Here is a 23955-nt window from a genome sequence, read left to right on the forward strand (position 1 = left end):
TACAGGCGTGTGCCACCATGCCTGGCTGTTTTGTATTTTTAGTAGAGACGGGGTTTTGCTATGTTGCTCAGGCTGGTTTCGAACTCCTGACCTCAAGTAATCCACCCACCTCGGCCTCCCAAAGTGCTGGGATTACAGGCATGAGCCACTGCACCTGGCCTTTTTTTTTGATAAAGGGTCTCCTTCTGTCACTTAGGCTGTAGTGCAGTGGTGTGATCATAGCTCACTGCAGCCTTGAACTCCTGGGCTCAAGCAATCCTCCCACCTCAGCCTCCTGAGTAGCTGGGACCACAGGTGGAAGCATCATGACTGGCTAATAATTTATTTTTTTGTAGAGACAGGCCCTGGTCTCCCTGTGTTGCCCAGGCTAGTCTCAAACTTCTAGGCTAAAGTGATCCTTCTGCCTCAGCCTCTCAAAGTGTTGGGATTAGAGGTTTGAGCCACCATGCGTTTCCTCACCTCTACAATGGTACTGCTCCTGCCAGCATCACAGTTCTGTATGAGGCTTAGATACTACAGAAAGCTCAGCATTAATACCTGGCAGGGTAATTACTCCATCAAGTGTCCAGAACAGAACAGTGTCCACTTACATAGAAGTTTACATATCCTCGGCTGGGTGCGGTGGCTCACGCCCGTAATCCCAGCACTTTGGGAGGCCAAGGCGGGTAGATCACCTGAGGTCAGGAGTTCGAGACCATCCTGGCCCATATGGCGAAACCCCATCTCTACTAAAAATACAAAAATTAGCCAGGCATAGTGGTGCATGCCTGTAATCCCAGCTACTGAGGGACTGAGGCAGGAGGATCGCTTGAACCTGGGAGGTGGAGGTTGCAGTGAGCCGAGATCATGCTACTGCACTCCAGCCTGGGCAACAAAGTGAGATTCTGTCTCAAAAAAAAAAAAAAAAAAAAAAAAAAAAGGTTACATATCCTCAACATCCAGAGCTCTTATGACACAATGCTTTGTAGGGACAGGCCTGAGAGTGTCACCAGCCCAAGCCAAGCTTAAAAACAATTCATAAACCATTACACAATCACCCAGTGGGACATCCATCAAGCCCTCTGTGGCAGCCTCCCTCAGGCGCAGCAGCCCCACCTCATCCACACCCTGCTTCACACTGTACTAGTGTTCTGCACTCCAGCTTCTCACAGTGAACTCTCCAAAAGCAACAGTTGGCTCTTCACACAGCCAGCAGGCACTCATGCTTGTGGAAATGGACTTCTTATAACAAATGAGGACACCCAGATTCTGAATTCCACATAGAAATTGCTGAATCTCATGCCCACTCTGCCAGGAATCTTTGAAGAAACAACTGTAAATCGTTAATGCAGGCAGACGATGAGGGAAAGACTAAACAGATGTATATTTTATTTCATCTGCTAAATGTCAGAGAGCAAGTTAGACACACATTCCACTAAGCATCAAAGGCCCTCGTAGTCTCGGTGGAAGGACAAACTCCAGCTCCACATCACTGGTTTAAGTTTCTTCCTCTGAAAGACACAAAAAATGTAAGAGAAATGAGCCAGGTTGTGTGATATGACGTTCACTTTCCTTTCTGAACCTCTGCTGGACTGTGCGTGAGTTTTCAACACTTCCATTCCGAAGTTAAGCCTTTCAGATGCTCACAGGGCTGGGCAGGTATTTCCTTCAGTCACCAGCTGGTGGAGCAGGAGAGACAACTTTCAGGCTATTTAACCCGGAGCGGAGCTTTTCCCTCTAGACCACCGGCTTCAATCTGGGACTTCCCTCATCTTCCTCTACCTCTGCCACAGTCCAGCCGCTTCTCTAAAACACCGCTATCCTCCCCAACCACTTGATGTGATCTAAAGGCTCTGGAAGAAGCTCTTGGAACCAAAGTGAATGCTTCTTCATACTTAAGTCTCAGGGAATTCTCGAAGTTTTATCAAGGTTAAAGATCACAATGGCTACAGAGCTTGCTCCCGTGCTAGCCCACAGATCACTCCAGACCTCAGAAAGTGGGCTGCTACACACCTTCTTCTTCCTCTTCCTCCTCCTCCTCTTCCTCCTCGTCTTCATCAGAGCTGAAGGTGCCATCAGGGAGGCTGTAGACACGGATGACCTGCTTGTTGGGGTCCTTGAGGATGAGGTATTTGCCCTCCTCCAGCTTCATGCAGATGTCGATGACGCAGCGTAAAATGCCCCAGGCATTCTCCACGCTCAGGTTGATCTGGCTGGCAAACTCATTTGGCTTGAACTGCTGGGTGCCCAGGATGACGTGGCGTGAGGAGTCTTTCACGTGGTACCGAGACACATAACTAACGGGGGAAGGGTTATCAGTGGTCAGAGCAGGGCAGCACAGAGACAGCAACACTTGGGATCAAATGTCAATTAAATGGTGATACCTGGTCCACTGCTATTTTTTCTTTTTTTTTTTTTGAGACGGAGTCTAGCTCTGTCGCCCAGGCTGGAGTGCAGTGGCGCCATCTTGGCTCACTGCAAGCTCCGCCTCCCGGGTTCACACCATTCTCCTGCCTCAGCCTCCTGAGTAGCTGGGGCTACAGGCGCCCGCCACTACGCCCGGCTAATTTTTTGTATTTTTAGTTGAGACAGGGTTTCATCGTGTTAGCCAGGATGGTCTTGATCTGCTGACCTCGTGATCTGCCAGCCTGGGCCTCCTAAAGTGCTAGGATTACAGGCGTGAGCCACCGCACCCGGCAGTCCACTGCTATTTTCAAGGGAAAGGGAAAACATCGTCTTCTGAGTCCTCAGTTCTGGATTTCATTGACACCATTGCCCTAGTTCAGGACTCCATTCAGCATGCCTGCTGTTTGGCATTTGTCTCCTAACTGACCCCTCCATCTCTACCCCACCCCTGGATTTATCTCTGCCAGTCAATTGTCCAGTACATGGGGAGGGGAGGGTCAACCTCCCTACCCAGACCCTTCCTTTCACAAGATCAGCTGCCAGCTCCTGCACAGGAATCTCACCCAAGCTTGAGGTACTCAGATCCAGCCAGCAAGGCACAGCAGGTCCACCGGGCCAACTTGTAGCTGTTGTTCTTCAGCTCCGTGGCAATGACAGCCCCTCGCTGAGAGTCCAGCTTCTGACGCCAGTCAACGCCATTACAGTGCTGCAGGAGAGCCCCGTTAGAGAAACAGAAGCAAGCTCCAAATGCCCAAGGTGCTGGGACCTCCTCTGGCAGAGAAGGAACTCCCTAGTCTGCTTGCTTAGAAAGTGGGTAGGTATGCACTAAATCTTACCATTTAAGAGACAAAGACATAGTCCCTTCCCTTGCACAGCTTGCTGCACAGCAGGCACTCAACGACTTACAATTCCTCTCTTCTAAAAGCTCACCTAGACAGGGAATGATGGACGGACACACACGGACACGGACACACACACACACACACACACACTTTAGAAGTGTCATATAAACAGCAGAGCCAAGTGTTTACTATGTGTTGCATGGTAAGGAAGGGCTTCACAGAGGACATGTAACAGTGAGCCAAGTGGAGAATATTGGCACAAGTGCAGGTGTAGACAGGAGGTCTTGATCTGAGAGGCATGGTGGGATAGGAAAGACAGGCAGAGTTGGCCTTAGATGGGGGTGGAAGCCTGCAGTGGGTGCAAAGCTGAGTCTGACATTTTACATAAAGGCACACACAGTAGAAAAGGACCCCAGAGAGATCCTCTTTTCTACCCATATCATTTGTAGACGTGGGAAGTTGGACCCAGAGTGAAATGACTGGTCAAAGTTCACATGACAGAGGTTCCCAAACTTTCTTGGTTCATGGCAACCACAGGGCAAAAGAAATACTCAAGAATTCCTTTTAATATATATATATATATTTTGAGACGGAGTTTTGCTCTTGTTGCCCAGGGTGGAGTGCAGTGGCACGATCTTGGCTCACTGCAACCTCCGCCTCCCGGGTTCAAGTGATTCTCCTACCTCAGCCTCCCTAGTAGTTGGGATTACAGGTGCCCACCACCACGTCCAGCCAATTTTTGTATTTTTGGTAGATACGGGGTTTCATCATGTTGGCCAGGCTGGTCTCGAACTCCTGACCTCAGGTGATCCGCTCACCTCGGTCTCCCAAAGTGCTGGGATTACAGGCGTGAGCCACCGTGCCCGGCCAAGAATTCCTTTTATTTAGTTAGGTTCAAACCACGTAGTAGTACCTGACAAGATGTCTCTGTGTGTCCCTAAAAAATTTAAAATATCCTGCAGCATCCCTGTGAGTTTGCTGTGGCACATTTTTTGGAGATGGGGTCTCACTATGTTGCCTAAACTGGTGAGTTCAGGATTTGAACTCCTGAACCCAAGCGATTCTCCCACCTCAGGCTCCTGAGTAGCTAGGACTATAGGTGCATACTACTGCATACAGCTTGCTGGGGCATGTGAGAGTTCTTCTCCCAATCTGCACTGCTGATGAAGCGTGTATTGGACAACTGGCAGAGATAAATCAAATATAGAAGTTGGACAGAGGTAGAGAAATCAGTTAGGAGACAAATGTCAAACAGGCATGATGAATGGGGCCCTGAACTAGGGTGATTATCAGTGAAATCCAGGACAGATTCAGAAGACAGCAAAGCCTTCTACTTTGCTAACAGCAAAACAGAAGAATGTAAAAAAGAAGTTGGAGATGTTGCAGGCTCAGAGCTTAGGTGGGAGAAAGACAACGCTGATGGACAGCTGGCCCAGAGGCAATGACGGGACGGGGGACACATGGAAGGGGAAGGTGTTTTAGCAGAAAAACAATGGGAAGTATAATAAATCAGAGTAGATTTGAGAAATCATTTTCAAAGAGTTCATGATTGAGGCCTGGGGTGGGCAGAATTCTAAGATGACCCCCAGTGACCCTTGCCCTTGCAGAGTCTCCTCCCCTTGACTGCGGGCAGAACCTATGGCTAGGATCAAGTATCACCCCCATGATCATCCTACCTTGTATGTCAAAAGGGATTTTGCAGATGTAAGGCCGCGAATCAGTTTACCTTAATATACGCTACCTGGCTGGGCCTCACCCAACCATATGAGTCTCTTAAATCTAGGTGTAGAAGTCGGAGACGGAGGAAGTCAGAGATCTGAAGCACAAGAAGGATCTGATGTGCTGTTGCTATCTTGGAGATGGAGGGGGCCATGTGACAAGGAATGCAGGTGGCCTCTAGGAGCCAAGAGAGGCTCCCAGCTGACAGCTGGCAGGGGGATGGGGGCCTCAGTCATCTAACTGCAGGGAAATGAACTTTACCCACAATAAGAGTGGGCTTGGAAGTGGCTTTTCTTTCAGAACCTCCAGATGAGAACTCAGTTCTATTTCTATTGACACCATGATTTCTGCCTTGTTTGGATTTGTGGCCCCACCCAAACTGCATGTCAAATTGTAAACTCCAATGTTGGAGGAGGAGCATGGTGGGAGGTGACTGGACCATGGGGGCGGATTTCCCCCTTTGGTGCTATTCTTGTGGTAAGAGTATTCAAGAGATCTGGTTGTTTAAAAGTGTATAGCAACTTCCCCCCTCTCTTTCTCCTGCTCTGGCCATGATGTGCCTGCTTCTCCTTTGCTTTCTGCCACCACTGCAAGTTTCCTGAGGTCTCCTCAGCCACGCTTCCTCTAGAGCCTGCAGAACTGTGAGCCAATTAAACCTCTTTTCTTTATAAATTACCCACTCTCAGGCATTTCTTTACAGCAGTGTGACAATGGACTAATACAAAGACCAAGCACACAGCACTGGACTTCTAACCTACAAAACCGTGAGCTAATAAATTGGTATTGTTAGGCTGGGTGCCGTGGCTCATGCCTGTAATCCCAGCACTTCGGGAGGCCGAGGCAGGCAGATCACCTGAGGCCAGGACTTCAAGACCAGTCTGACCAACATGGAGAAACCCCATCTCTACTAAAAATACAAAATTAGCTGGGCGTGGTGGCGCATGCCTATAACCCTAGCTACTCGGGAGGCTGAGGCAGGAGAATCGCTTGAACCCGGGAGGTAGAGGTTGCAGTGAGCCGAGATTGCACCATTGCACTCCAGCCTGGGCAACAAGAGCGAAACTCCGTCTCAGAAAAATAAAATAAAAAATAAAAATAAAATACATAAATCGGTATTAAGTCATTAAGTTTCTGTTAATTTGTTATGGTGCAAAAGAAAACTAATACAGTTAAATAATACAGAAGTATGTATGGCGAAGAGAGCTGTCCAGGTGACTCCACTGGGATCAAAAAGGAGGGGACCCAGCAAAGACGACATGCAAAGGGAACAGGGAAACGGGTGAGACCAGAGTAATGCGGTAACACAGATGGCAAAACGACACAGGCACGACGGCCCTGAATGCTTTGGGGAGCTCACCAGGAAAAGTCCAAGAAAAGGCCGCTGGCCCCAGAGGGAGGTCACAGCAAACCTTCCAGTGTGCTCTTTCAACAAGTGATGTGGGCGGGAAGGCGGATGGGGAGGGGTGGGGTGGAAATAGAGGAGGAAAAGTGAAGGAAGCATGTTTCTTTCAAGGTGCCTCTGAAGAATCAATTCTGATCCAGATCTTAGAATCCATGAGTTAAAGAAATGAGGAATTGCAAAAAATGTATGAAAAGATTGAAGGCAGTGGCTCAGTCAATGAAAGAAGAGGTCAAAAAGAAGAGCGGCCAAACTTACAGGAAAACTGCCAACCCAGATAATAAGGAGAGGAAAAAATCAGATGCTCAGGGAGCAGAAGTCAACAGGAGGCCACAATGGAACAGAGATAAGAAAGTACTGGAAGAAGGGAGTTATCTGGTTCCTGTGTAAAAAATAAGCAGAAAAGTTCTTAACACTTAACATAGTTCTACACACACAGTCATGCTCTTTCTCAGCAAGGAACTAAGCAGAGGAAAAAACTCACAAGACAGGTAGCTCTGTAAGTAACGAAAGGGGATAAGAAACAGTTTATACAACCTAGCCTGCGTAAACAGGCACTGTAGGGAATAGAGACGTGGTGTCACCAGGAGGGTGATGGAGATGGCGGCTCACCCTGGAATCCCACTCATTGAGTGTCTTGATGTTGATGAAGGACACTTCCCCGTTGGCTCCAGTCATGACGCCATCGTGCTCACAACGGACGATAAGGTCAATATCGTCTCCAAGCTTCCACCTGCGGTAACTGCAGCAAAAAAGAAACTCATGTGGTCCCTGGGGATTCTATAGAGTGGGGCCCGTGCTCTAGTCTGGCCACAATACCCACCAGAGAGGTGACCTACCGGTACGCAACAGAGGCGATTTCATTCTTATCCATGTCGTCCTCCACAAACGGGTTTGGGTTGGGGAAGTTGTATCTTTCCTTCCCCTGCAAAAACAAAGGTGTCACAAGACAGAGCTAACTTTGTTGACAAGGCCAAGGCCAATCAGTCAGACCCAGCACCTCTGCTTAGTTGCAGCCCTGGCCAGGTTCCTGGGGCCTTTGATGGGGCTCTGAGCTCGCTGCCTGTTTTGTGCCTACTTGACCCCTCCCAACTGTTCGCACCTGATGAATTAGAACAATGAGTTAGTAACCATGCCCATCTCTACTTCATTTTTTTTGCCATGGCACATATCACCATTTGATGTAAATCAATTTATTATTTATTGTTCACTGTGTTTCCTCCTCCACTATCATTAAATTCTGTAAGGGCAGGAACTTTGTTCAAAGTCAGAGAGCCTAACATCCAAGCCCAGGCATGTAACTCCCCTGCTAAAGGTGGGGACTGCGTCTGACCTGCTCAGTCCCATAACCCAAGAGCCTAGCACAAAGCAGATGCTCCACAAACAGCAGCTGATTAAATAAGAATGAATCAATGCCCAGAGACTCGTTTCCTCACCATTCTCAAGCACTGCTGGGAGAAATTGTGGTTGATGTAGGTTGCCTCCATGGCCAGGTTGCGGGGTGAATTGAAGGAATTACCTTCATCTTGAGGGGGCTCATTGGCAGTCTCACTCACTGTCAGGAGGTCTGCAAAAGCGTGGCATGGTCACTCACCATGCAACAAAGAGTCACTGACAATGTGCGCAGCGCTGTGGGGAGATGTGGAGAGGCAAACAACACAAGTCCTTCCTTCAAAGAACTGCCCTCTCCTAAAGTGGGTCTCCCTGGTGTGGAACACATAAGCGGGGGAGTGGGGCAGCTGCTCCAGGATAACTCAAGATACTGTCCAACATTCAATTCAATCACACAGTAACGAAGCTGTCCCTTTTCAGTCGTTTTGGATTCCTCAAGAGAATGATTTTGCAAGCTTTTTAATAAAGACCTCAGGCTTCAGGCTCAGAATATAAACACTTTTGTTTTTGAGATGGAGTCTTGCTCTGTCACCCAGGTTGGAGTGCAGTGGTGTGACCACAGCTCACTGCAACCTCTGCCTCCTGGGTTCAAGTGATTCTCCTGCCTCAGCCTCCTAAGTAGCTGGGATTACATGTGTCCACCACCACACCTGGCTAATTTTTGTATTTTTAGTAGAGACCGGGTTTCACCATGTTGGCCAGGCTTGGTCTCGATCTCTTGATGTCAAGTGATTCTCCGTCTCGGCCTCCCAAAGTGGCAGGATTACAGGTGTGAGCCACCATGTCCAGCCTGTTTTGTTAATTTTTGAGTGACATGGTTTTCCTTTATGGTGTATAAATACATATATGTATGGTATAAAATATATATGTGTATATACTGTAAGCAAACACTGAACAAGGTATGCAAGATGGCAAAAGTCGAAAAAGGGGTATTTAAATGAATAACATTTGGGCCAGGTGCGTTGGCTCACACCTCTAATTGCAGCACTTTGGGAGGCCAAGGCTGATGGATCACTTGAGGCCACGAGTTCGAGACCAGCCTGGCCAACATGGTGAAACCGTCTCTACTAAAAATACAGAAAGTAGCCAGGCGTAGTGGCACATGCCTGTAATCCCAGCTATTCGGGAGGCTGAGGCAGAAGAATCACTTGAATGTGGGAGGCAGAGGCTGCAGTGAGCCAAGACTGCGCCACTGCACTCCAGCCTGGGTGACAGAGTGAGACTCTCTGTCTCAATTAAAAAAACAAACAAACAAACAAAGCAACATTTGGAAGCCTGCTATTAGGGTGCTGTGAGGACTCCAAAAGCTGAGGCCTCAAGCAGGTACTGCAGTGACAGTCTCTTCTCCTAACCTCTAAAGAGTCTGGGAGATTCAGACACTGCTGCTGTCAATGCCCTTGGGAAGACGGACCCCTTTCTATCCATTCTCTAGTACCAGAGACTTGTTCTGTACCAACAAAAATACTCAATGCCTTTGAGTTGCTCCCCAGGCACGCTTCTTACCAAAGTCAGAGTTGTCTCTCTTGTCAAAGAAGAGTTTGGACCCAACTCTCTGGACGACAATATCCCAGGAATACACTGAGCGGGTACAGCTCATCAGCGTGGCCAGGATGGCATCAGTGGCAAACACATTCCCCTGAGTTTTTGCCAGCTGCAAAGAGGATCAAAGAGAGAAGATGGAAAGACACTCCCAGGTCTCACTGCCCACTCACATGGATGGGAAAGAACTCCTTTGCTGACCACATAAATCCTTAATAAGGAGGCCCCACCTCATTGACCAAAAACACTGCAGCCAGTGAGCCAGCAAGTTTCGGGTGGCAGTGGCACTGCAGCACCCTAAGCACCTGCTAGATTCCAGCCAAGTGCTTCAGATGCTTTCACCTTTGCCCCAGTGGTAGTGCTATGTACATCTACCCCTTGTTGCAGATGAGAGAACTAAGGCTCCAGAGACTAAGCCAGGAAGCGCGGCAGAACTGGGCTTCAAGTCCAGCTGTGCTTAACATCCACATTTCCGGTCTACCTGGCAAAGTGCTTTTACCTATAATACATATGTTATTCCCATGTCTTCTGTTCTTTCTGCAGCTTCAGCTATAGAAGCCGACAGCATTCCTAACAAGGGGGAGAGGGGCAGAAGGAGGCGCACACCTTGCGGATGACAGGGTCGTCTGTGGTGGTGACAGTGTGGAAGATGCGCTTGATGCTCCGCAGTGGCTTCTCACTCCTCGTGGTGATGCGGTCAAAGGCTTTGTCGTAGTATTCTAGGGCCCCACAACACTCACTGTGGGAAGAGCAGGCAAAGACATGCAAAGTAAGGGAGATAACCCCCAGTTTTTTCTTTTAAGCCATACATCCAGAAGTCTTATCCAAAAGTCTAAAAGAGGTGGAAAGCAATCTCTGGCCAGAACAGGAGAGACGAATCCTCAGTGCTTGCTCAGTTCCTGTCCACTTAACACCTGGCATAGAACACAGCAAGCACAACTCATCTAGCCCAACGCCCCCATTTTAAAGGTAGGGTGGCCGAGGCTAAGACAGGAGATGACTAGTTATAGAAGCACCTGGGTAGGCTGACTTCTCGTCTGGTGCTCTGGTTTCCCACTACCTAAATTCCACCTACTTGTCCTTTGAGGTAAGAAGCTATTTGAAATGTCAGGAGAAGCAAAGATTCTCCTGAAGAATTGCTGTGTTTCTTTTCCTGACAAGAGTTTTATAACTTAATCTTATTGCTCTTTTGCTCAGGATGCCAGGAAACAGAAATATACAGTTTAATAATCAGCAAATTCCATTCTGCTTTCTTTCTCTTTCTGCCAAAAGAGTTGTATAACTCATTTCTTCTTTGCTCAGGATACCAGGAAGTTAAAAAGAAGTTTGCAGTCAGTGAACTTCTGCTTTTCCCCTTGGTCTTGATTTTTTTTTTTTTTTTTGAGATGGAGTTTCGCTCTTGTTGCCCAGGCTGGAGTGCAATGGCAAGATCTCAGCTCACTGCAACCTCCACCTCCAGGGTTTAAGTGATTCTCGTGCCTCAGCCTCCTGAGTAGCTGGGATTACAGGTGTGGTGCCACCACGCCCGGCTAAGTTTTTGTATTTTTAGTAGAGACTGGGTTTCACCATGTTGGCCAGGCTAGTCTTGAACTCCTGACCTCAGGTGACCCACTGCACCTGGCCGGTCTTGATTTTTTTCAAATACCTCTGTTAACCTTATGAAATGTGTTTTGAGTAAGTGGCTTCAAAGCCTTTTTGGAAATACTAGGGCTTAAGAAAATACCCATCACCAGCTGGTCCACACACATAAAAGCAGTGTAGAAAGTAGTAAAAGATGCTGCTTACATGTCCTGTGGCTCTGATACTTCCAAGTAGCGCATCTTCATCAACTGAGGAAAATCCATTTCCTCTTTCACTTCCCAATCACTACGAACTTCAACTGAAGAGTCTCGGGGTTTCTGTAGTTGAAAACCATTAGAGGAAAAAAAAGTTATAGTCCATACAAAACATAAATAAAAGACAGGCTAAAAATATGAAGAGCTGGCCTGGTGCAGTGGCTCATGCCTGTAGTCCCAGCACTTTGGGAAGCTGAGGCAGGATGATCGCTTGAGCCCAGGAGTTTGAGGCTGCAGTGAGCTGTGATTGCACTACTGCGCTCCAGCCTGAGTGACACGAGATCCTGTCTCAAACAACAACCACACAAAACGGAGGGGCTCAGTGGCCCTTTGGGAGGCCAAGGCGGGCAGATCACCTGAGGTCAGGAGTTCGAGACCAGCCTGTCCAACATGGTGAAACCCCATCTCTACTAAAAATACAAAAATTAGCCAGGCATGGTGATGCATGCCTGTAATCCCAGCTACTCGGGAGGCTGAGGCAGGAGAATAGCTTGAATCTGGGAGGCGGAGGTTGCAGTGAGCTGAGATAGCACCACTGCACTCCAGCCTGGGTGACAGAGCAAGACTGTGTCTCAATAAAAGAGAGAAAAGAAAAAGAGCTTTTATTCAATAAATGGAGTGATGGAGTGCTGACTGTTTTATAAGACAGAATCCCTGACTCCCAGGAATTTATGGTGTGGAAGAGGACCAAAGGGATCAAAAGTTCAAAAGCAAATGGGGTTCCACTCCCAGGTAATGATGTCACCTGATGAACATGTAGCAGGTCCTTTATATTTCTCTCGGGTTATTAACTATTCTTGATACAGCATCATATCCAACAAAATGTAGCTTCACTTTTGCTTACACGTGTTCTGTTCTCAGAATGCCCACACAAGCACACGCAGGTGAACGTTCACAGCAGCATCAATAATAGTCAAAAAGTGAAAAACAACTCAAATGTTCATCAGCATGTGAATGGCTCAAAACAACGTGATGTATCAATTCAAAGGACTCTTATTTGGCAATAAACAAGAAATGAAGCTCATCTGGGCTGGGTGTGGTGCCTCACGCCTGTAATCCCAGCACTTTGGGAGGCTGAGGATCATCTGAGGTCAGGAGTTTGAAACCAGCTGGGCCAACGTGGTAAAACCCTGTCTCTACAAAACATATGAAAAAAAAAAAAAAAGAAGCCAGACATGTTGGCACGTGCCTGTAATCCTAGCTACTTGGGAGGCTGAGGCGTGAGAATCACTTTAACCTGGGAGGCAGAGGTTGCAGTGAGCCAAGATCACGCCACTGGCACTGCAGCTTGGGTGACAGAGTGAGATTCCGTCTTAAAAAAACAAAAAACAAAAACCAAAAAAACCAACAACAGATGAAGCACAGCTGAACTTGAACAACATGGGTTTGAAGTACATGGGTCTACTTAATATGCAGATTTTCTTCAAACAAACATGGATTGAAAATACAAGCCAGGCGCAGTGGCTCATGTCTGTAACCCCAGCACTTTGGGAGGCTGAGGTGGGTGGACTGCTTGAGCTCAGGAGTTTGAGACCAGCCTGGGGAACATGGCATAACCCCATATCTACAGAAAATACAAAAATTAGCCAGGCGTGGTGGTGCAGGCCTATCGTCTCAGCTACTCAGAAGGCTGAGGTGGGAGGATCACTTGAACCCAGCAGGCAGAGGTTGCAGTTGGCTAAGATTCATGCCACTGCACTCCAGCCTGGGTGACAGAGCGAGACCCTGTCTCAAAAAAGAAAAGAAAAAGAAAACAGTATTCTTGGGATGCAAACCCCGAGTATATGGAGGGCCGACTTTTCATATATGTGGCTACCACAGGCCGAATGTGGGACTTGAGAATGTGTAGACTTTCATATACTGAAGGACAACTGTACCGACACATGCTACCACATGGATGACTCTTGAAAACACGCTAAATAAAAGCTGCCAGTTACTAAAGACCACATATTGTATGATTCCATTTATGTAAAATGTCTAGAAAAAAAATCCCGAGACAGAAAACAGATTCATAGCTGCCTACGGCTGGGCGACTGGGGGTGCTGGTGTTTGGGTGTGCCTCCTGGAATTCATTTGGCAATCTGGTTGCTACTGCGGCAGTGTCAGGAGGTAGGGCCTTTAAGAGATTAGGTCGTTAAAAGGAAGAAATGCCTCATGCCCTTCTCTCAGGAATGGACTAACTACCCAAAGTTTAGCCCTTTTCTCTGTTGCACCCTGCTCCCCCTTCTGCTTTTTCTGCCATGCTATCAAGCAGCATGAGGCCCTCACCAGATGTGGCTCCTGATCCGCGACTTCCCAGTCTCCAGAACCATGAGCTAAAGAAACCGCTTTATAACTTACCCACTCTCAGGTATTCTGTTCTAGCAATGGAAAACAGATCAAGACAGGGTGACTGCTAAAGGGTAAGGGATTCTTTTGAGGGTGATGAAGATGGTCTGAAATTGACCAGTTACAGAACTCTTCAAATATATTAAAAACCACTAAATTGTACAGTATGTGAAGTATATCTCATCTAAGCTATTAATAAAGACAACCAAATAAACAGAACCAAATTCCAAGGCAGAATTCTGGTATAAATACATTACCTGTGATTTCTGATCCCATTTCTGCCTAACCCCAAATTGTTTCTGGAACTTTTTCTGCAGTCGAATGCGTTCTCTGGAAAGACAGAAATATGATCTCAGTGCAGACCTTTAAATCAGTGGCTTCTTCAAAAGGCACACGCTGCCATTCTCTTCAGCTAAACCTTACCATCACCACTAACTCCTTTAAACTATGAAAAATGGGCTTAGAGAAAGGAAGAGACCCAGACGGTGCATACTGGAGGTGTTAGAAAAGGTACACTGCCTCCAAATACTGACCAGATGATTTTACTTCATCTATAGTGACTGTTCACTGATAGTTCCAATCTGGGGTGTAGTGGCCGCTGGACCACACAACACCAGGAGGCTAAAGGACCAGCATACATGGGGCTTCCTAGAGTTGACCCACAGCAGAACTGAGCCCAGGTAAGCTCCAGAGCCTCTTCTTGCCTGCCTGTGTTTCCCTTTCGTGCGCATGACCAGCACAAGGAGTTAGTTTCCTGCCCATGCTATCTGCCATGAACCAGCCTGAGAACGACAAGCTAAAAGGGGGGCTTAACTGGTTGTAGAAAGTATTTTCCTTTTTTGCAGTGGTGGGGAAGACAACCATCCTCCTGCTTTGGTCCTGTGGTTTCCAAATACGGCCAGTCTGGGAAGGGTGTCTTGTTCCAGCAGGTTGAAAATCTCACCTCTCTTTCTGTTTGGCACTCTTAGGCAGGATCTGCAGGTTGAACTGCAACATGTTCCGACGATCTTTGTCTCTGCGGAGGTTCCTCTGGGCATCAGCAAGAAACATCCATGTTAAAATCTTGGAGATTTGGCTCACAACAGGCAGAACAAGTGGGAGTTCTTTGGAGTAAATTCAGGATGCCAAATCCCAAGTTTCACATCTTACTCTGTGCTTTCACTCTACGGCATCAACAGCTTGGGGGTGTTAGGGGGTAAGTACTTGGACTTTGCTTAGACCTATACTCCCATGATATATTTTTCATTGAAGTATGTTTACTGGGTCTCATTAGATTTTCTGAATTTGCCTCTTTAAATAATAATAGGCAATCTGACTGGACCATCTACTTAATAAAGTCTGCACACAGCAATTAAGTGTGGTAACAGGCACGGGTGCACCTTCTTATCCAGCACAAATGTTTTTAGCATACAAGTCTGATGTCCTAGCTACTGGCAAACAGAAATATAAACTATTTAAATGCATCCCTGATCCTAGTACAAGTTCACCTTGGTACCACTTGTTATGGAACGGTGACCCGAGATTCACGAAAAGACCTATAATATGCTTCCCTCTCTCATTAGGAGTCACAAGGTAGCATTTTTTAGCAGGTGATGGCCAACAGTAACAGCCCCAAGATGGTGTGGTTGCTGGCTCTTGGCCTACCTGGGCAAATCTCATTCGATTCCGCTGGTAGGCCGTCTTCTGTGTGCGTGCTGTATCCACCAGCTGGAAGCTACTTTCATCCTCCTCATGGAAATAAGCATATTGACTTCCACCACCAAACTGAGAGGAGTACTTATCTGGAGGCAAAGGTGATGGCATGTAGTAACTGCACCCACAGACTTTACCAGATACGCACCAGTCTAAAGCCTTGCTATTTCAAGTGTGGTCTTGAGACCTGTAGCATTGGCTGAAAGCTTGTTAGACACACAGACTCACAGTCCCACCCCATACCCACTGAATCAGAACCAGCATTTTAACAAGATCCCCGGATGATTCATATGCACATTCAATTTTGAACAACTCTGGCCTAAAGAACTTTCTAAGCCAAGAATCTGAAGGACTCAAACTAACCCATTTCACTTTCTGCGTTATTGTGTGAGAATCTGAGGTATTTATTGCTAACCACCATCTCCATTATCAGGGGCCCATGGCAGGTATGTCTAATAGATCACGATATACTTTCTTGCCAATCTCAGCCTCAGCTATCCTAACTTAGTTCTCCAGGCAGCCACCTCCAACTATCTGAAGTGGCAGAGAGAAAAAGCCTTTTTACGGTACCAGGATCTTAAAACCAGGGGTTTTAATTTTTTTTTTGGAGACATGATCTGGCTCTGTTACTAGGCTGGAGTACAATAGCATGATCTCGGCTCACTGCAACCTCTACCTTCTGGGTTCAAGTGATTGTCCTGCCTCAGCCACCTGAGTAGCTGGGATTACAGATGCACACCACCACGCCCAGCTAATGTTTTCAACAGGTTTTTAAAAGGGCCCAAAACCCCATTTTAATGGGCTAGACCTCTTTAATGAATGGTCTAAGTTTTGAGGGCTATTTCCAAAAATGTGGTTATTGTTAAAGTCCAGAATACATCCCTAAAAGTTATGAATTATTGTTGGCAGTTCCTTCCCATTCTAAAAAGCTTTCAGACGAAGGTCATTAGAATAAAGAACAACTTTCCCAAGGCCCTGATTGGGGCATTCAGTTGCAGAAACACTTACTTGTGTACCTCTTATCTTGGTATGTGGCTCCTGTCCAGTCTGCAACCTACGAAGAACAAGAAAAGACAGAGAATGCACAGATCAACCAGGTAAGTTTCTGCAGAACCAGAAATCCCTGAGAGCGAGAGGACAGCGTGGAAGAGTCTCAGAACTTGTTCACAACAGTTCTGTAAGTGCCCAGCTCTTCTATGACTACACCCAGAGATAACCTTTCTCAGGGGGCATCCCTATAAGAAATTCAGGAGTTAAGATTTTGAGACAATAAAATCTAAACAGGGACTCGAGAGTAGCAGCCACAGCTGCAAAGATTCAGACTCCTGCTGACAGGCATGTACCTTTCCCAGCCGATCTCCTTTGCTGAACGGCTGGTAGGGCATATCCCGAAACTGCTCGGGAACTGCACAGGGACCCCAGCCTGAGGGGTTGTCCTGGATCACGGGTGTCATGAACTTTGCCATCTTCCAAAATCTGAAAAATATAAATCATGTGAGTAGCGGCATGAACGAAGGCCTCAGAGTACAAAACAACCTCCATATGAAGTAAGCAAAGACATAAATGATAGAACTCAAAAAGCAACACGCAAAATGGAACCCTCAACTGTTGAGCGACTAGTACTGTTTTTGTTAATTATACTGTGAATATGTACTTGAAACTGAGAAGAATGCAAACAAAACTGATTTTTCATATTTCATTAATTCCACGACACTCTCTTTTTACTGTAACATCTTTAAAATGAGGCTGCACCTTGTGCTTGACAGGGTGTCGTATTGATTGGTAGTTTTTCTTTTTTTGTGTTACACAAATGTTTAAAAAAATTTAATGGTGTCAGATTTGATAAAATGTACTAATGTTTTTTCAAATATAGTAACCTTGTTTTGGTTCTGAGATATACCTTCACCAATTCATACAAACTCAACTTCCCTAAGACTTAGTAGTCTTTTCTTTTTTCTTTTTTTGAGACAGAGTCTCACTTTGTCACCCATGCTGGGGTGCAGTGGCGTGCAACCTCCGCCTTCCAAGTTCAAGCGATTCTCCTGCCTCAGCCTCCTGAGTGGCTGGGATTACAGGCAAGCGCCGCCTGGCTATTTTCTGTGTTTTTAGTGGAGACAGGGTTTCACCATGTTGTCCAGGCTAGTCTTGAACTCCTGACCTCAAATGATCTGCCCGCCTCGACCTCCCAAAGTGCTGGGATTACAGGCGTGAGCCACCACGTCCAGCCGCCTTAGTCTTTTCCATCTGCAAAATAAACAAGATCCTTGTTCTAAGCACTTTGTATAATGCCACACAAGTATTCAGACTTGCAAAAGTGCATTTATGTATATAGAGTGCTGAGAAAAAAAGATCTTTAAGTATATCCTGAAATTCAATTTTCCTTTCTCATTGTTTCAATTTTCTGCCATCAGCGCAAATCCTGTGTGCAGTGCAAGTGGACATAAAGCCAGGCAAAAGAACTGCCAGAGGGCCAAGGAGGTCCCCACAGACCTCAGGCCCAAAGTTGCCATGTTAAATGTTCACGAATACTGCCAGGCACTGTTCTTACTGTTTACCACTCATTCATTCATACAGTCCTGCCAACAATCCTGTGAGGTAGGAGCCAATGTTATCCGCACTCTCCAGATAAGAAAACCAAAGCACAGAGAAATGAAGAAATTGCCCAAAGTTGAAATGCTAGTGGATGAAAAATGTGAACCAAAGCAGTCTGACCCCAGAGTCTGCACTCTGCATAAATGCTATAGCCCTCTTGGGAATTAAAAAACTGGTGCTCTATAGCAGATGGCTGCCCGACACTTCCTATAAAAAAACCTATGCATTTATCTTCCGTTGTAACCTTCTGAAAATGCTTAGAAGGCGAGTTCCTAGAGGAAAATTCACTACACAAGTATTTCTCGGAGGCCGGGCGTGGTGGCTCATGCCTGTAATCCCAGCACTTTGAGAGGCCGAGGTGGGCGGATCACGAGGTCAGCAGTTCGAGACCAGCCTTGTCAACATGGTGAAACCTAGTCTCTACTAAAAATACAAAAATTAGCTGGGCGTGGTGGCGGGGACCTGTAATACCAGCTACTCAGGAGGCTGAGGCAGGAGAGTCGCTTGAACCCGGGAGGCGGAGGTTGCAGTGAGCCAAGATCCTGCCATTACACTCCAGCCTGGGCAACAGAGCAAGACTCCATCTCAAAAAAACAAAAATCAAATGTTTCTTGGAGGCTGGAGAGCAATCAAAAGAACAGGTATGCTGAACTTAGTAAACTCTCCTCAAAGCCCCATGCTGGGGAGATAGAGGCTTCCTTCAGAGATGACATTTGGGTGACAGCAACACAGGATGAACCTAGAAGTTTCATCTTTCTAATAGAAACTATAGGAAGAGGACAGAAGAAAAAGGGTGGTGGCCTGAGAACAATTCGTATTAAATAAATATTGCTGAGCTCCTACGTGTTAGGCCCTACGCCAGATAATTTAACACCATTGACCACCCCCCACCCCCACTTTAGAGGCAAAAATTTGAAGCTCAGCCTACTCAAGCAGCTGACCTCATCATTTCAAAACAGATTTGATTTCCAGGGTTGCCTGCTGTCAGTCCAGCCTTCTTTCCATTATATTACAGCTGGGCAGCAGCCCGCAAAGATCGGGGTTTGAGACCGTACATAACAATACCAAGACAACGAGTCTCAAAACACACTTCAAAAATCGGGTTCTGTCAGAAGCTCAAGAAGGGAAGAGGCCCGAGGCTCGACCTGCATCACCTCCCTGGAAAGCCAGGGGTGAGATACCCTGGCTTTAATAAATGTTTTTTTTTTTTTTTTTTTAAGAGCAGAGCGGAACCAGGAGGAGAAACTGAGCCGCTCAGCAAAAACGAGGTAACAGCTGTACTAGTCACAGGGGCAGGATAGGGAGGTTCCAAGAGGGCACTCAGAAGGGGCTCTGTGGTTGGCAGGCCACTACAGATCATAAGCCGTCCATCGCTGAACAGGGGGTGGGGTAGATTTAAGATCAGAGATCAAATCTACTTCTCTGTCCTAGCCTCCAGTTTCACAAAAAAGGGAAGGTAACCTATGCACTGTGAATTCCTAAGAACAGGGGCCAAACACCGCTCAGCCTGGTACCCCTAAGACCTCACTCAAAAAGTCAGGGAGTTTTCGGCCACTTCAGAAAGACTTTGTTGTTACCCCTCCGTCTTAACCCAGGTGAGTTAAGTGACAATCAAATTCACCCAGCTCATGGGCACTGAGCAGGGCCTAGGGCCAGGGACCTCACCCACAAGGTCGTGTCCCGCGTTCAGTAGCGTGCGGGACGTGAGGCCCCCGAAAGTGGATTCCCGCCCCGCCCAGCGGAGGGACGGCAACAGCAGGAAGGGACTAAGAGAGGTCTCTTCCGGGAGGCCCCCGAAGGCTGGACCTAGTCCGAACCGGCTCCGGAGGGCCGCAGGAACCTATGAAACACGCCGCTCACCTGTAACGGCCTCGGCCGGCCGGGATGGCAACAGATGGTGCGTGCCGGGGACCGCGTTAGCAGCAGCACTCTTGAGAAACCAGGAAAAGAAGAAACATGCGCGCGCAGCGGGCGCCGCCGTAAACACGACCGGCGCTGTCGTAAACTGCTCTCCCGCTTCCTCTGGGTTGGGCGGAAGAACTCTCGAGCCGTAAAGCGAAGGTCCACCCGGAAATGCGTTACTGCGTTTCGCCAGGCGTCCTCATTAGCCTCCGAGGCGTCGAGACGCGAGAGGTGTGGTGGGTACTACGTCAGGCGGTATCCGGGGACGCCCAAAGAGGGCGTTCATCACTGAAACTTGGCGGCCGCGCAATCGAAGCTCGAGGCGGGGAGCGGCTGGCGCTTTTCTGTGTCCCACAATGCTTCGCGGCGCGCCTCAGCGCCCAGGTATCCCACCGTCACCCACGACTCCCCGCCTGTTCTACCTGCCTGCTTAGTGTGAAACTCAGCACAGGGGAGGTCGGTCGGGGTCTTAGGCGGACCTTATTGTTACCCCTTCGCCTTTATAGTTGTGGAAACTGAGGCTCAGAAGTGCCAAGTGACCTGCCTAGATCAGACTGTTAGTTTAGGGTTCTAACCGCCAGAGTTCAAACCATACTTCCACAGTTCTCAAACTTAATTGTAGGACAGGGATTTCTGGAACACTGTTTTTATTTATTTTTATTTATTTTTTGAGACAGGGTTTCGCTCTGTCGCCCAGGCTGAAATGTAGTGGCAGGATCACGGCTTATTGCACCCTCGACTTCTCAGGTACAAGCGATCCTCCCAGTTCAGCCTCCCGAGTCGCTGGGTGTACACAGGCACGCACCACCACGCCTGCCTAATTTTTGTATTTTTGGTAGAGATGGGGTTTTGCCATGTTGCTCAGGCTGGTCTCAAACTCCTGAGCTCAACAGTCCACCCAACTGGGTTAGGGTTACAGGCATGAGTCACCGTACCCGGCCAGCTAATGATTTTTAAAAATTTCGTAGAGACAGCGTCTCATTATGTTGCCCGGGCTGGTCTTTAACTTCTGGTCTAAAGTGGTCCTCTTGCCTTAGCGTCCGGAGCAGCTGAGGCTACAGGTGCATGCCACCATGCCTGGCTAATTTTTTTTTTTTAGATGGAGTCTTGCTCTGCCTTCCAGGCTGGAGTGGAGTGCAGTGGCGCTATCTCAGTTCACTGCAACCTCCGCATCCCAGGTTCAGGTGATTCTCCTGCTTCAGTCTCCCGAGTAGCTGGGATCGCAGGCGTGTACCAACATGCCCGGCTAGTTTTCCTTTTAGTAGAGACGGGGTTTCACCTTGCTGACCAGGCTGGTCTCGAACTCCTGACCTCAGGTGATCTACCCACCTCGGCCTCCCAAAGTGCTAGGATTACAGGCGTGAGCCACTGCGCCCGGCCGCCTGGCTAATTAAAAAAAAAAAAAAACTTTTGTGGAGACGAAGTCTCATCATGTTGCCAAGGCTAGTCTCGAACTCCTGGGCTCAAGCAGTCCTCCTGTCTCGGTCTCCCAAAGTGCTGGGATTACAGGCGTGAGCCACCACACTTGACCAGGATAGTATTTTTAAAAATTCAGATTCTGGGTCTCATTTTGATAGATTATACGGATATGTTTATGCTGGAGCCCGGGAGCTCCGCATTAACTGTGATTCTGAAGTGACGACTCAGGAACTGCTTTACTACAGTAGATAACAGTGCTGTCCTCTCAGCAACTCCCAGGCTATGGAGTTCCTCCTGGTGTCTTTCTTTCGGAATTTTAAAACAATGAAAGATAACCTGAGGGCATGACTTTATTCAAACCTCAGATCCTTTCTACCTGACATAGGTTTCCTTAGCCTCCTAGCATGTCTCCTTTATTAGAAAATATACCTGATGTCTAGGCTCTGCCACATTCTTTTTTTTTTTCTTTCTTTCTTTCTTTTTTTTTTTTGAGACGGAGTGTCGCTCTGTTGCCAGGCGGGAGTGCAGTGGCGCGATCTCAGCTCACTGCAACCTCAACCTCCCGGGTTCAAGTGATTCTCCTGTCTCAGCCTCCTGAGTAGCTGGGAATACAGGCATGCGCCACCATGCCCAGGTAATTTTTGTGTTTTTAGTAGAGACCGGGTTTCACCATGTTGGCTGGGATGGTCTCAATCCCTTGACCTTGTGATCCCCCCGCCTCGGCCTCCCAAAGTGTTGGGATTACAGGCATAAGCCACTGTGCCCAGCCAGCTCCGCCACTTGATAGCTATGTGTGGCCTTCACATTCCTTGCCTTGTTTCCTTATTTGTAAATTGAAAATGATAATTAGAGGGCGCTGTGAGGGTGAAAATAAATGTGTGTGAAAGGACTTAGTAATACCACTTATCATTTGGGTGAACTTGGACAGGTTATTCAACCTCTTTTTTTTTTTTTTTTTGAGACAGAGTCTCGCTCTGTTGCCCAGGCTGGAGTGCAGTGGCGAGATCTCGGCTCGCTGCAACCTCTGCCTCCCAGGTTCAAGCAATTATCTGCCTCAGCCTCCCGAGTAGCTGGGATTACAGGTGCCCACCACCATGTCCGGCTAATTTTTTGTACTGTTAGTAGAGATGGGGTTTCACCATGTTGGTCAGGCTGGTCTCGAACTCCTGACCTTGTGATCCACCTGCCTCAGCCTCTCAAAGTGCTGGGATTACAGGCGTGAGCCACCGCACCTGGCCTATTCAACCTCTCTAAACCTGCTTATTCATCTGAAAAATGAGAATGCTAATAGCAGCACCTATTTCCATAAGCTCTCTCCCAACTGCTCATTTTTTTTTTTTTCCTAATTTTTGTTAATGGTGTCTGGTGAATTGTGCCCAGTGGAAAGCCTTGTAGTCATCATTGGTAGTTCGTTTTTCCTTCCCTCCCACATTTAGTTCTTCACTATGTTCTCTTTATTCTACTTGCACAATGCATCTTGAATGCTATCACTTTTTTTTTTTTTTTTTTTTTTGAGACAGAGTCTTGCCCTGTCACCCAGGCTGGTGTGCAGTGGCGCAATCTCAGCTCACTGCAACCTCCGCCTCCCGGGTTCAAGCAATTCTCCTGCCTCAGCCTCCCAAGTAGCTGGGATTACAGGTGTGTGCCACCACGCCTGCCTAATTTTTTGTATCTTTAGTAGAGATGGGGTTTCTCCATGTTGGTCAGGCTGGTCTCGAACTCTTGACCTTGTGATCCACCCGCCTCGGCCTCCCAAAGTGCTGGGATTACAGGCATGAGCCACTGTGCCCAGCCGAATGCTATCACTTTTTATCCCCATTTCACATCACGCTTGGATACACTCTTGCTGCTCTAGGGTTTCTTCTCTATATGGTGGTCAAAGGAATCTGTCCACAACCTTCTACTAGCTTCCCATTATATGCTTAGAGGGAAATATGAATATCTTTTTGTGGCCTGTGTGGTCACTGTCTACCTTTGTTATTTTTAAAATATTTATTTCTTTGAGACAGGGTCTTGCTCTGTTGTCCAGGCTGGAGTGCAGTGGTGTGATCATGGCTCACTGCAGTCTTGACCTTTTGGGCTCAAGCAGTCCTCCCACCTCAGCCTCCGAGTAGGTGGGACTAGAGGCTCATGCTGCCACTCCTGGCTAATTTTTAATTTTTTGTAGAAATGGGGTCTCACTATGTTGCCCCGGCTGGTCTGGAACTCCTGGGTTTAAGCCATCCTCCAGCCTTGGCCTCCCAATATGCTGGGATTACAGGTGTAAGCCACCTCACCTGGCCACTGGTCTACCTCTAGCCACCATATTCTTCTTGTGCCTTAAATACACTGAACTTCTTTCTTTCTTTTTCTTTTTGAAACGGAGTCTAGCTCTGTTGTCCAGCCTGGAGTGCAGTGGTGTGATCTTGGCTCACTGCAACCTCTGCCTCTGGGGTTCAAGTGATTCTCCTGCCTCAGCCTCCCAAGTAGCTGGAACTACAGGTGTGTGCCACCACACCAGGCTAGTTTTTGTATTTTTAGTAGAGACGGGGATTCATCATGTTGGCCAGGCTGGTCTCAAACTCCTGACCTCCAGTGATCCATCCACCTTGGCCTCCCAAAGTGCTGGGATTACAGGCGTGAGCCACTGTGCCCAGCCCACCAGCCTTCTTTCCATCTCAGCAGGGCCTCTGGACTTGACGTTCTTTCTGCATGGCACACTCTTCCCCCAGGTTTCCTGGTAGTTGAATTGGTCTCATCATCTATGCCTCTGCTCGAGAGTTAACTCCTTATGCAGGTCTTTTCTGACCATCATTTCTAAAATAGGTGATTGTATTAGTCCATTTTCATGCTGCTGATAAAGACATACTGGAGACTGGGAAATTTACAGAAGAAAGAGGTTTAATGGACTTACAGTTCCACATGGCTGGGG

General features: G+C 47.5%; 1 protein-coding gene across 4 annotated transcripts; it reads right to left on the reverse strand.

The window, feature by feature from the left end:
• Nucleotides 1-1344: 1344 nt before the first annotated feature.
• On the reverse strand, nucleotides 1345-22360 carry EIF3D (eukaryotic translation initiation factor 3 subunit D). 4 transcript variants are annotated; one of them, XM_055374550.2, is made up of 16 exons: nucleotides 19584-19742; nucleotides 17290-17375; nucleotides 16475-16607; nucleotides 16140-16185; nucleotides 15084-15220; nucleotides 14383-14468; nucleotides 13697-13769; nucleotides 11062-11174; nucleotides 9883-10015; nucleotides 9241-9388; nucleotides 7782-7912; nucleotides 7185-7270; nucleotides 6958-7087; nucleotides 2949-3091; nucleotides 1993-2276; nucleotides 1345-1490 (listed from the first exon to the last, which is right to left on the reverse strand). In XM_055374550.2, exons 3-16 carry the CDS (start codon nucleotides 16595-16597, stop codon nucleotides 1477-1479), a joined length of 1647 nt encoding a protein of 548 aa, XP_055230525.1. In that variant the 5' UTR covers nucleotides 16598-16607; nucleotides 17290-17375; nucleotides 19584-19742; the 3' UTR covers nucleotides 1345-1476. The 4 variants fall into 4 exon arrangements, with proteins under 4 accessions (XP_055230525.1, XP_055230527.1, XP_004063458.1 ...); XM_055374552.1 differs by having other exon boundaries at nucleotides 19389-19585; XM_004063410.5 differs by lacking the exon at nucleotides 17290-17375 and having other exon boundaries at nucleotides 19584-22360.
• Between the last annotated feature and the right edge of the window lie 1595 nt (nucleotides 22361-23955).

This window comes from Gorilla gorilla, chromosome 23 (assembly GCF_029281585.2).
Source record: "Gorilla gorilla gorilla isolate KB3781 chromosome 23, NHGRI_mGorGor1-v2.1_pri, whole genome shotgun sequence".
NCBI classification, from domain to species: domain Eukaryota; kingdom Metazoa; phylum Chordata; class Mammalia; order Primates; family Hominidae; genus Gorilla; species Gorilla gorilla.